Raw genomic sequence first — 13,315 nt, 5'->3', positions numbered from 1 at the left:
CATTCCTAAATTCAAAAGAGATGTTGAAAAGTATTATCTCTACTTCCTAATCTTTGATTCACAGCCTAGACCACTTCACTGAAATTGCTGTTAATCACAATCACCAGTCACCTTCATATCGGTCACTTTTCTGTCTCCTTTATAGCTTCTCACCAGTCAAGACTTTTAATCACTCCTTCATTCCTAAAACACTTAAAATACAGCACATCAGTAAAGAGGCATTTTCAAGTCAATGGAGTCATGTTCCAGATGCAAGTTCAAATCTCCCTGCCCTCTGAGATATGGTCATTAATTGTCTGTACACACATGCTACAACCTGGAAAGTCAGCCGCCTTGCCCCAGATTTCTTTGAATTTCAGGATGAATTAATTGGGTTATAAATTGTGTCTCTTTTCCTTCTTGGCCGTACCTGTGCTACACTATGTCAACCTAGATGGAAACTTAGTTCCTTTTCTTACTTTGCCCAAACTGCAGTATATACTGTTTTTGGTTTTATAGCAGACTTTATTGAAAATTTGATGAGAAGATTCATGTTGCAGAAATGTAAACACCTATGGAGTGACTGCATCTCTGTTCTTAAAAGTCTTTTGACTATTTTTGAAATTCAGACAGCAGTACTCTGTCAAACTCTCCTGGCTTACTTTTTATATTCTCTTTTCTCATTTTTTTCAGAAAAATAAATTCTCCCATTCCTCATGCTTTAAACTTTGACTTTGTCCAGCTCCAACCCTTTGTATATCTAAGAATAGATTGCTGGGTTGAGGGGTTGGAAATGTCTTGCCTCTGACTGATTTTTCCTGTTAGTCTCTCCCTGACTCCTTGGTATCTTCCAGAAATCCTTCTAAGTGTCTTGGCCACTGATGACAATTTTTCCCATTCTCTGTTGCTGTTCCAAATTTGTTCTCATTTATCTATATCTCCTGCTGTCTCTATGGGATTGGGAAAGTGAACAGAAAGGAAATATGGGGCCTCTCAAAGCAGAAGTTATTCTCTAAGTTATAAATGTGCAAACCCTGTGATCCAGCCATTTCTAGGGAGAGATCCTGTGGCCAATTGTATTTCCCAAAGATGTTCAAAACAGGTATCTCCCACATCACATGCTCTTCTGATGTATGACCTTGCCAGGCCCCCTTCAAGGAAATTAACCTTCATTCCTCATACTTTGGAAAATAAGAATCAACCTATTTTTAACTGATGAAAAATGAGGTGATACACCTATTTTTTTAAACAATGGAATAGTTCCTTTACATAATTTCTTTAAAACCCTTAAAAGAAAGAAATAATGAATTATTTAAGAAATGCAAGTCAAAACTACAATAAGGTACCTTCTCATTGGTCACAATGGTGTAGAGAGAATCCAAATCACTCAGTCATGTCCAACTCTTTGTGACCACATGGACTGTAGCCTGCCAGGCTCTTCTGTCCATGGAATTCTCCAGGCAAGAATACTGGAGTGGGTAGCCATTCCCTTCTCCAGGGGATCTTCCTGACCCAGGGATTGAACTCAGGTCTCCCAAATCATAGGCAGATTCTTCACCATCTGAGCCACCAGGGAAGCCCCATTGGTCAGAATGGCCATCATTAAAAAGGCTACAGAGACTTCCCTGGTGGTCCAGTGGCTAAGACTCCATGTCCTCAATGCAGGGGGCCCAGGTTCAGTCCCTACTCAGGAAACTAGATTCCTCATGCCACAACAAAAATCAAAGAATAAGACCTAGCATAACCAAATAAATAAATATATTTCTTTAAGTCTACATGTATTAAATGCTGGAGAGGGTGTGGAGAAAGGGAACCTTCCTATACTGTTGGTGGAACCTTCCTACACAGTTAGTGGAGAACAGTGTAGAGGTTCCTCAGAAAACTAACAATAGAATTACCAATTATTAGCAATCCCACTCCTGAGCATGAATCCAGATAAAACTATAATTCAAAAAGATATATGCACTCCTATGTTCATAGCAGCACTATTTACAATAGCCAAGGCATGGAAACAACTTAAAGTCCATCAACAGATAAATGGATAAAAAAGACACAGTACTAATATACAATGGAATATTCAGTTCAGGTCAGTTTAGTCACTGAGTCGAGTCCAACTCTTTACGACCCCATGAACTACAGCATGCCAGGCCTCCCTGTCCATCACCAACTCCCAGAGTTTACCCAAACTCATGTCCATTGAGTCAGTGATGCCATCCAACCATCCCATCCTCTGTCGTCCCCTTCTCCTCCTGCCCTCAAACTTTCCCAGCATCAGGGTCTTTTCAAATGAGTCGGCTCTTCGCATCAGGTGGCCAAAGTACTGGAGCTTCAGCTTCAACATCAGTCCTTCCAATGAACACCCAAGATTGATCTCCTTTAGGATGGACTGGTTGGAGCTCCTTGCCATCCAAGGAACTCTCAAGAGTCTTCTCCAATACCACAGTTCAAAAGCATCAATTCTTCGGTGCTCAGCTTTCTTTATAGTCCAATTCTCACATCCATACATGACTACTGGAAATACCATAGCCTTGACTAGATGGACCTTTGTTGACAAAATAATGTCTCTGCTTTTTAATATGCTGTCTAGGTTGGTGATAACTTTCCTTCCAAGGAGTAAGCATCTTTTAATCTCATGGCTGCAGTCACCATCTGCAGTGATTTTGGAGCCCCCAAAAATAAAGTCAGCCACTGTTTTCACTGTTTCCCCATCTATTTCCCATGAAATGATGGGACCAGATGCCATGATCTTAGTTTTCTGAATGTTGAGCTTTAAGCCAACTTTTTCACTCCCCTCTTTCACTTTCATCAAGAAGCTCTTTAGTTCTTCTTCACTTTCTGCTATCAGGGTGATGTCATCTGCATATCTGAGGTTATTGATATTTCACCCAGCGATCTTGATTCCAGCTTGTGCTTCCTCTAGCCCAGCGTTTCTCATGATGTACTCTGCATATAAGTTAAATAAGCAGGGTAATAATATACAGCCTTGACGTACTCCTTTTCCTATTTGGAACCCATCTGTTGTTCCATGTCCAGTTCTAGCTGTTGCTTCCTGACCTGCATTCAGGTTTCTCAAGAGGCAGGTCGGGTGGTCTGGTATTCCCATATCCTTTAGAATTTTCCACAGTTTAAAGGCTTTGGCATAGTCAATAAAGCAGAAATAGATGTTTTTCTAAAACTCTCTTGCTTTCTCGATGATCCAGTGGATGTTGGTGATTTCATCTCGGGTTCCTCTGCCTTTTCTAAAACCAGCTTGAACATCTGGAAGTTCACGGTTCGTGTATTGCTAAAGCCTGGCTTAGAGAATTTTGAGCATTACTTTATTTACTAGAATGTGATATGAGTGCAATTGTGCAATAGTTTGAGCATTCTTTGGCATTGGCTTTCTTTGGGATTGGAATGAAAAGCAACCTTTTCCAGTTCTGTGGCCACTGCTGAGTTTTCCAAATTTGCTGGCATATTGAGTGCAGCACTTTCACAGCATCATCTTTTAGGATTTGAAATAGCTCAACTGGAATTCCATCACCTCCACTAGCTTTGTTCGTAGTGATGCTTCCTAGGGCCCATTTGACTTCACATTCCAGGATATCTGGCTCTAGGTGAGTGTGAGTGATCACACCATCATGATTATCTGGGTTGTGAAGGTCTTTTTTGTACAGCTCTTCTGTGTATTCCTGCCACCTCTTCTTAATATCTTCTGCTTCTATTAGGGCCATACCATTTCTGTCCTTTATTGAGCCCATCTTTGCATGAAATGTTCCCTTGGTATCTCTAATTTTCTTGAAGAGATCTCTAGTCTTTCCCATTCTATTGTTTTCCTCTATTTCTTTGCATTGATTGCTGAGAAAGGCTTTCTTATCTCTCCTTGCTATTCTTTGGAACTCTGCATTCACATGGGAATATCTTTCCTTTTATCCTTTGTTTTTCGCTTCTCTTCTTTTCACAGCTATTTGTAAGGCCTCCTCAGATAGCCATTTTGCTTTTTTACATTTCTTTTTCTTGGGGATGATCTTGATTCCTGTCTCCTGTGCAATGTCACAAACCTCCATCCATAGTTGATCAGGCACTCTGTCTATCACATCTAGTCCCTTAAATCTATTTCTCACTTCCACTGTATAGTCCTAAGGGATTTGATTTAGGTCATACCTGAATGGTCTGGTGGTTTTCCCCACTTTCTTCAATTTAAGTCTGAAGTTGGCAATAAGGAGTTCATGATCTAAGCCACAGTCAGCTCCCGGTCTTGTTTTTGCTGACTGTATAGAGCTTCTTCATCTTTGGCTGCAAAGAATATAATCAGTCTGATTTCAGTGTTGATCATCTGGTGATGTCCATGTGTAGAGTCTTCTCTTGTGTTGTTGGAAGAGGGTGTTTGCTATGACTAGTGCATTATCTTGGCAAAACGCTATTAGCCTTTGCCCTGCTTCATTCTGTACTCCAAGGCCAAATTTGCCTGTTACTCCAGGTGTTTCTTGACTTCCTACTTTTGCATTCCAGTCCCCTATAATGGAAAGGACATCTTTTGGGGGGTGTTAGTTCTTGAACGTCTTGTAGGTCTTCATAGAACCATTCAACTTCAGCTTCTTCAGCATTACTGGTCGGAGCATAGACTTGAATCACCATGATATTGAATGGTTTGCCTTGGAAATGAACAGAGATCATTCTGTCATTTTTGAGATTGCATCCAAGTACAGCATTTCGTACTCTTTTGTTGACTATGATGGCTACTCCATTTCTTCTATGGGATTCCTGCCCACAGTAGTAGATATAATGGTCATCTGAGTTAAATTCACCCATTCCAGTCCATCTTAGTTCGCTGATTCCTAGAATGTCAATATTCATTCTTGCCATCTCCTGTTTGACCACTTCCAATTTGCCTTGATTCATGGACCTGACATTCCAGGTTCCTATATGCAATATTGCTCTTTACAGTATTGGACCTTGCTTCTATCACCAGTCCCATCCACAACTGGATGTTGTTTTTGCTTTGGCTCCATCCCTTCGTTCTTTCTGGATTTATTTCTCTACTGATCTCCAGTAGCATATTGGGCACCTACTGACCTGGGGAGTTCCTCTTTCAGTGTCCTATCTTTTTGCCTTTTCATACTTTTCATGGGACTCTCAAGGCAAGAATACTGAAGTGGTTTGCCATTCCCTTCTCTAGTGGACCACATTCTGTCAGACCTCTCCACCATGACCCATCCATCTTGGGTGGCCCCACATGGCATGGCTTAGTTTCATTGAGTTAGACAAGGCTCTTGTCCATGTGATCAGATTGGCTAGTTGTCTGTGATTGTGGTTTCAGTCTGTGTGCCCTTTGATGCCCTCTGTCGCCCTCTGTCAGCGCCTACCATCTTACTTGGGTTTCTCTTACCTTGGATGTGGGTTATCTCTTCACAGCTGCTCCAGCAAAGTGCAGCCACTGCTCCTTACCTTGGACGTGGGGTATCTCCTCTCAGCCGCTGCCCCTGACCTTGGATGTGGGGTAGCTCCTCTCAACCACCACCCCTGACCTTGGACATGGGGTAGTTCTTCTAGGCTGCTCCTATGCTGGCGCAGCCACTGCTCCTGTGCACAATGGAATATTACTCAGCCATAAAAAATGAAATAATGCCCTTTGCAGGATCATGGATGCAGAAACATGCATGTAGAAATTATCATACAAAGTGAAGTAAGTCAGAAAGATAAATACCATATGATATCACTTATATGTGGAATCTAAAGTATGACACAAATACCTATCTATGAAACAGAAACAGATTCAAGGACATAGAGAATAGACTGATGGTTGCCAAGGGGAGTGGGTAGAAGGAGAGATTGGGAGTTTGGGATTAACAAATGCAAACTTCTGATTCATATAGAATGGGTATCCATATAGACTGGATAAACAACAAGGTCCTATTGTATAGTACAGAGAACTACACTCAGTACCTTGTGATAAACCATAATGGAAAAGAATATGTAAAAGAGAATATGTATATGCACACATATATATGTTGCTATGTATGTATAGCAGAATCATTTTGTAGTACAACAGTAATTAACACAACATTATAAATCAGCTATACTTCAATTTAATTTTTTTTAATTTTTAAAAAAGACAGAAAAAAAGAAAGCAGTAATGTTCTATTTTCAAGAGCGTTACTGTAATTTAAACACCAAAACTTGATTTCCACAGAACCTATCCTTCACTGGAAACTTGGGACTATGATGAAAAAAAGAACAATCCAGCGATTATATCCACATGTGGTAGATCTCAAAACGACAAAGTGTCCCTGTGCCAACGATGTGGCATTACTTGGCTTCGTTATGAACACAACATTTGATGGTAAGTTTGCGACTTTATTCAGAATTGGAGATGGCATTTTATATTATATGACAGTTATGTTTAATTGGAAGTGCAAGTTAAATGTGCAGGCATAATGGAGTGAAAATGTTTCCTAAAAATACCTAAGAACTTTGTCACTTTCCCTTGTCTGCTTGCTAGTGCGGTAAACTTTTTTCTCTGTGACATTTTGCCATGTTACTACTAACTTTAATGTCTCTCCAAATTTCCTTGATACTGTGGTGATTTATGTTTGGAAATACCCACTGCTTCTGTACAGCAGAGGATAAAAAGGTTTATCAGAAAGTGAAGTCACTCAGTCGTGTCTGACTCTTTGTGACCCCATGGACTGTAGCCTACCAGGATCCTCCATCCATGGAATTTTCCAGGCAAGAGTACTGGAGTGGGTTGCCATTTCCTTCTCCAGGGTATCTTCCCAACCCAGGGATCGAACCCGAGTCTCCCTCATTGCAGGCAGATGCTGAAAGGTTGTTGCTGAACCACAAAAAGATGCCGGGATTCTTGGCCTCCAGAGGAGAAGAATTCAATCCGGGGCCAGAGATGAAGGAGGCTTGATTGCTCAGAGCTTTTGTGTAATAAAGTTTTATTAAAGTATAAAAGAGATAGAGAAAGCTTCTGACATAGGCATCAGAAGAGGGCAGTGTTAGCAGTGTTAGCAGCAGTTAGCAGTTGCTAGTGTTGGCAGTGGAGTTATATACTCTCCAATGAATCAAAAGAATGTCTGGGGGTTGTAAAGACCTCAACAGACCTACTCCCATAATTTACATTTTAAGATAACAGGATTAGCCAGAAGGTTTAATCCAGAGACTGTCCTCAGACAGGATACATTATTGTTATATAATCCTAAGGAATGTAGAGGGGAAAAAAAGTTTGTCCTTTCTTCCTCCTTGAGAATTCTAGACCCCTCTCTCCTTGGGGACCCCTAGACTTCTTATCAACCTGCCTAGGAAATGACTCTCTCAATGCTTTACCATCTGAGCCACCAGGGAAGCCCCACTTGACACTCTGTCCTCCGTTATATGTTCTTTCTTCCCAGAGATAATTCATTGCAGTTCTAATCTATCTTCTATTCCTGCCACATGTGAATAGGTAAAGTTGTTCTGAGGTGTCACATTATTTTGTTATGTGTTTTTCTATTATTATTATAATTAATAGCATCCTACACATTTCAATTACTGTCTTATTCTAGATTGTTTTTCTTAGGTCATTGATGACTTCAGTGACCCCAAATCTGATATTTCTAAAGGAAAAAAAAAATAGGAAACAAATTTTATCACCCATAGATTATATGTGTATCTATATAAAAATCCAAAAGAATCAACAGACAAACTATCAGAACAAGTATGGGAATGCTATGGAATTGACAAACATAACAGTACATAAAAACCACTCCACTAAAGACTGATTAAAGATTATAAATTTAAAAACCCTATTCAGAAAGTAATAAAACCTCATAGGGACCTAGAAATAAGCCAAAAAAGACTTGCAAGGCTTGTGTAGAAATTATAAAATTTTAACGAAGGCTATAAAAAGAGACTAAAAAAGATTTTATGTAAAAATATTAGTTCTCTCAAAATTTATCAATCAATTCAATACAAATCCAAGAAAAATTACAGCTGTATTTTTGTGTGTATGGAAATTGATAAGCCAATACCAAAATTCATGTGGGAGACTAAAGGAAAATGACTAACAAACATGATTTTAAAGAATAAAACAGCACAATAGGTTGCCCTACCGTGATAAAGTAATAGATTCAAGTAATATACACTGGTATAGGGATATACAGATAGCATTGCCCCAAATTTCTTTGCATTCCAATGACTTGCAGTCTTTTAATTATCCTAGCTCCAGGCTGCTTTGTGCAGAATTAGTTTAGTGAGAAACTGAACTAATTTTGTTCAGTGTCTCATTTTCCTCTCTCTCAACCAGATGGAAACTCAGCTCCTCTTCTAGCTTTGTTCCATGGATGCAAGGCCAGGGCCCCCTCCTCTTTTCTCTGTCCAAACCTGCCATTCTTTTGTGAGACACAGGAGAGGAGCCAGTCTCTGCATCCTGCCACACCCCCGAGAATCATAGGAGACAAGGCAAGTTTCAGTTCCTCAGGGTCTCACTCACTCGATCACTTCAACATCTGGAGAAAAGAAAGTTTTGGAAATCTTTTTTTAGATGAACCCACTTTTTCCCTCAGCTGGCCACTGGTGTGCTGAAACAGAAAATAAGTTCCCATAGTATCAGGCTGCCACTGACCATTCCTTTGTGAGGCTTTGGTTCATCTGCCCTCCCCACAACAATGAGGCTTCATCCCAAATGGAGTCAATGGTGAGAACAGGAATCCAGGAGCCTCATATGGTCCATATGTTCCAGTCTGGACTCATTACCCATCTTCTTCCTCTATGACACTCCTGATACATCCATCATGCCTCTCACCCCAATTTTATGTCACTATAGAAACCCAAGCCTCCAGGTCACTTTTGGCTACTTTATACCACATACTATTCTGAATTTCCTTTAATTTCACCCAAACAACATTCAGAAAACTAAGATTGTGGCATCTGGTCCCATCACTTCATGGGAAATAGATGGGGAAACAATGGAAACAGTGACAGACTTTATTCTGGGGGGCTCCAAAATCACTGCAGATGGTGACTGCAGCCATGAAATTAAAAAGACGTTATGATCAACCTAGACAGCATATTAAAAAGCAGAGACATTACTTTGCCAACAAAGGTCTGTCTAGTCAAAGGTATGGTTTTTTCAGTAGTCATGTATGGATGTGAGAGTTGGACTATAAAGACAGCTGAGTGCTGAAGAATTGATGCTTTTGAACTGTGGTATTGGAGAAGACTCTTGAGAGCCCCTTGGACTGTAAGGATATCCAACCAGTCCATCCTAAAGGAAATCAGACCTGAATATTCATTGGAAGGACTGATGCTAAAGCTGAAGCTTCAATACTTTGGCTACCTGATGCAAAGAACTGACTCATTAGAAAAGTCCCTGATGCTGGGAAAGATTGAAGGCAGGAGGATAAGATGTTTGAGAGGATGAGATGGTTGGATGGCATCACCAACTCAATGGACATGAGTTTGAGTAAACTCCAGGAGCTGGCAATGGACAGGGAGACCTGGTGTGCTGCACTTCATGGGGTCGCAAAGAGTTGGACACAACTGAGCAACTGAACTGAACTGAACTGAAACGTCTGTCCATCTCTATTCTCCCAAATCCATTCATTGGAATATGTGGTCTGTTATCAGTAAATTCCCCCATACTACTACTCTTTTCTCTGAAGGGTCCCCTCAGTTGCTGTAAAGAGTAATCTGGCCAATCCCAGTTATTATTCTTTTCCCTGAAGCTGTCTTGCATGGCACATGTTTGGGTCTCAGGGGTCATTGTCCTCATTCCTTAAGGGCTACTTCTTAATAATTAACTCCTGTCTTCTCTTTGAAAATGTTCAATCCCTTTGAATTCAGACTTTACTCCCTCTAACTATTCTTGGCTGCCAGTGTATGACAACCTTCCCATCACTCACTTTCATTTATGAGTTTAGCATCTGGACCCCTACCTTTCTCTCCACTTTATTTTTGTTACTATTTTTGGTGATTTCACCACCCATATGGACCAATGCTTTCAAGGCCTGTTCTTCCCCAGTGATCTTTCCCCCATCTTACATCTGTTGTCATTTTCTTGACCTTGTTGTCTCTGATATTGTTATTGCCTCCAAAATCTCCAGTACAATCATCTCATGCTCTGTGCACTGCTTTCTGTACTTTCAGCCTACCCTAGTATTCACAGTCTGACATTTCTTGGATTTCTTGGAGACATCAATATGTTTTCCCCACCACTTTTTTTTACTACTCAACATCCTTACTTTTTCACCATAATTTTAATTGTCTCTCTTTGTAAACACTTCTGTGACTTCTTTGCCATTCTCTTTCTTCCTTGCCTGCATAATCCCAACTGTCATTAAAACCACCTCTACTCCATTGGCAGAGCAGAATATTACTAGATAAAAGTTGCACACCAGACTCTCTTTAAAATTCCATCAGCTGGTCTCACCGTAAATTCATGATTTCAAGTCTCAAGTGAGTACTCAGAACGACCCAGAAATCCCACCTCTCTTCCTTGGGATGTTTATTGTCCCATTCTGCAGAGTGACCTGGTCACACCTCTTCCCACTCCTCAAATGCTGTGCCTCACCTCCTTTCCCTCTCTGCTCTCAGCTGTGCCTTTAAAACTTGATGTAGAAGATCAAGAATCATCGCTTCTGCACTCACCTGCCACCTTACCTGCCTTAATACTTGCGCACTTTGCCTTCTTGCCTGTTGCATCATGAGAAATGTCTCTGCTGTGCCTAAGGCTGCCCATCACCCCTTGTGTCCTGTATCCCATTCTCTCCAATCACCTGGAGAACCTTGTTCCTGTGTCTGTCCTGCAGTTCTCACCTTTCTCTCATACATCATCACTCTGTCCCTCCTCAGTGGATTAGATGCATTAGTATACAAACATACCCTATTATCCTCCATCTTAGCCAAAATCTTCATTTATCTCACTTTATCACCATCCCTCATCCCCCTGTTCCCCTTCAAACAAAATGATTGGAAGAATTTATTGTAGATGGCATTACATTTTCCATCTTCCTATTTTATCTTCATTCCCCTGTAAATCAGATTTTTCCTACCATTGTTCTGAAACAATTCATTCTAAGGTCACCCATGATCTCCGTGTTGCCAATTCCAACAGTCAATTCTTTATCCTCATTCTACTCTCCCTCCCAGCAGAATTTGACACAGTTAACTACTTTACTTCTCAACAGAACACTTTATTCTTTTGGCTTTCTTACACCACCTATAGTTACATCTATCTTACCTCATTGGTCAATCCTTAGTTTTCTAAACTAGCTTATTTGTTGTGACCCCTAACATGTCAATGAAATAAGGCTTTGTCTTCAACTCTACCAGATCCTCTCCGAGAAATGTAATCTAGTCCTTTGGTAATAATGCCACCTTCAGGCTGATGATCCCTGAATTTGTATATCTGGTGCTGACCACTTCCTTGAGACCAAACTCCCACACTTAATTGTCTGTTTCACACTTCCTGTTGGTATCTAATGAGCATCTCTGATATTACAAAGCTAAGCCAAAACTCTTGATTTATCTCCCTTTTAAATCTGTTCCTCTCTAGTACTTTTCATCCTAAGGTATATCCAATTACTCAAATGTAAAATTTAGCATAGACTCTTGACTGTTCTTACTCTGATGACATTCCAGGATGAGGCCACATCCAGTGTCTATCCTCAGCATGACCACTTCTCTCCTCTGGTAAAATCTTAGGCCACGATAACAATGGTTTTCCATGAGACTAATTCACAGCCTCTTAAGTGGTCTCCCTGTTTCTAACCCTAGTACAACCCACCATCCAAACAGTCACCACAATGATATCAAGCGTAAAACAAATCACACTACTTTCTGGCTTCACACATTCCAGTGGCTTCCCTTTGCCCATTGGAATAAAATCCAAAATCATTGCAATGGTCTGTCTACATCAGCTTTTGTAACCCTGAGATACAATTATGGCCAGTTTGTCACAGAGAATAGCCTGTAACGTAATTTCAGTCTAAAATATCAACCAGAATAAGCTTTTATTTTACTACTTACCTCTCTATTAAATATTTCTAGACTTTGCCAGAGTCTGGTCATGTGATTTGCTTAGCTTTTGCCTTAGAAAAGCAAAGCTTGTCTTTAGCTTTCCTCTTTCTGGAAAAAGTGGATGATGATAGCATTTTCTTCTATATCTTTCCCTGCATAGACAAGATCTAGGAGTTAAAACACACACTTCACAATCTGAGTGATCCTGCATTCATCTTTTAGAAACAAAGCATATGCATTAGATTATCAACTCTCTTCAGGCTGCTTCTACCACCCACATAGTTATATGCATGTTGACTAGACTTCATATTAATGTTCCACATTTAAACACAGAAGACGCTAAACATTCCTACTATGGCCAAGGAAAGGTAAGATCAAGGAACAAAGTGGTTTTGGTATTTGCAACATGTTCAGTCTCTTTTTAATAAGTTCTCAAAGTTTGAATTAAGTAAAGTGTTAGTTGCTCAGTTATGTCTGACTCTTTGCGACCCCATGGGCTGTACAGTCCATGGAATTCTCCAGGCCAGAATACTGGAGTGGGTAGCCTTTCCCTTTCCTCTAAGGGAAAGAATACTAGAGTAGGTAGCCATTCCCTCCTCCAGGAGATCTTCCCAACCCAGTGATTGAACTGGGGTTTCCTGCATTATAAGCAGATTCTTTACCATCTGAGCCACAAATAGATTCCCTTATTAACAATTTATTCTACTTTAAAAATCACAATAAAGCAAATCACTTTCAAAAAATAAAGTAAATCAAACACAATTTCTTCCCTCTTGGATTTTGCATTTTAATCTTTTTCTCTGGAATTTTTGTATTGTTCACTATAATTGTATTCTTTAAATAGGGACATATTTTTGCTTAGAAGGATATTATCAGAAAGGAAAAGTTCTTCCTGTATCCTCATAAGTTATGACTGGGGGCCTCCAAACTAACCAAAACATTAGCAGGAGAAAAGGCGTGTACTTTTTATTAATATTTATAATCGTGGGAGTTCCCAGAAGAGAAATGAAACTCAGAGAACTAGTTAAACTTGGAGGCTTATATACCATCTTAACAAAGGAAAGAAGTCTAGACCTCAAGGGACAAGAAATTGTGAAGTGATGAGGAAATTTGTGGGTGGACTCATGGAAGATAAGACTTATTTTAGTGAAGTCTGTTTATTCAGACTCATTTTGGAATCATCTCCCTGTCTCTGGTGAGAAGATTGCTCTCTTCTCTTCCTGGTTTTATGGACTTCCCTCATAGCTCAGTTGGTAAAGAATCTGCCTGCAATGCAGGAGATCCCGGTTTCATCCCTGGGTTGGGAAGATCCACTGGAGAAGGGACAGGCTACCCACTCCAGTATTCTTGGGCT

At 40.2% G+C, this 13,315-nt stretch overlaps 1 protein-coding gene across 1 annotated transcript in view; it reads left to right on the top strand.

Moving 5' to 3' along the window:
- The window catches only part of CATSPERB (cation channel sperm associated auxiliary subunit beta), a 120,560-nt gene that overhangs the window by 32,362 nt on the left and 74,883 nt on the right, over nucleotides 1–13,315 (top strand). The window contains 1 exon segment of the mRNA XM_059879229.1: nucleotides 6,152–6,301. Within this exon segment, the coding sequence (XP_059735212.1) occupies nucleotides 6,152–6,301 (150 nt within the window).

This window comes from Bos taurus, chromosome 21 (assembly GCF_002263795.3).
Source record: "Bos taurus isolate L1 Dominette 01449 registration number 42190680 breed Hereford chromosome 21, ARS-UCD2.0, whole genome shotgun sequence".
NCBI lineage: Eukaryota > Metazoa > Chordata > Mammalia > Artiodactyla > Bovidae > Bos > Bos taurus.
The sequence above is the reverse complement of the archived record's forward strand: the minus strand, read 5'-3'. Positions and strand labels throughout refer to the sequence as shown.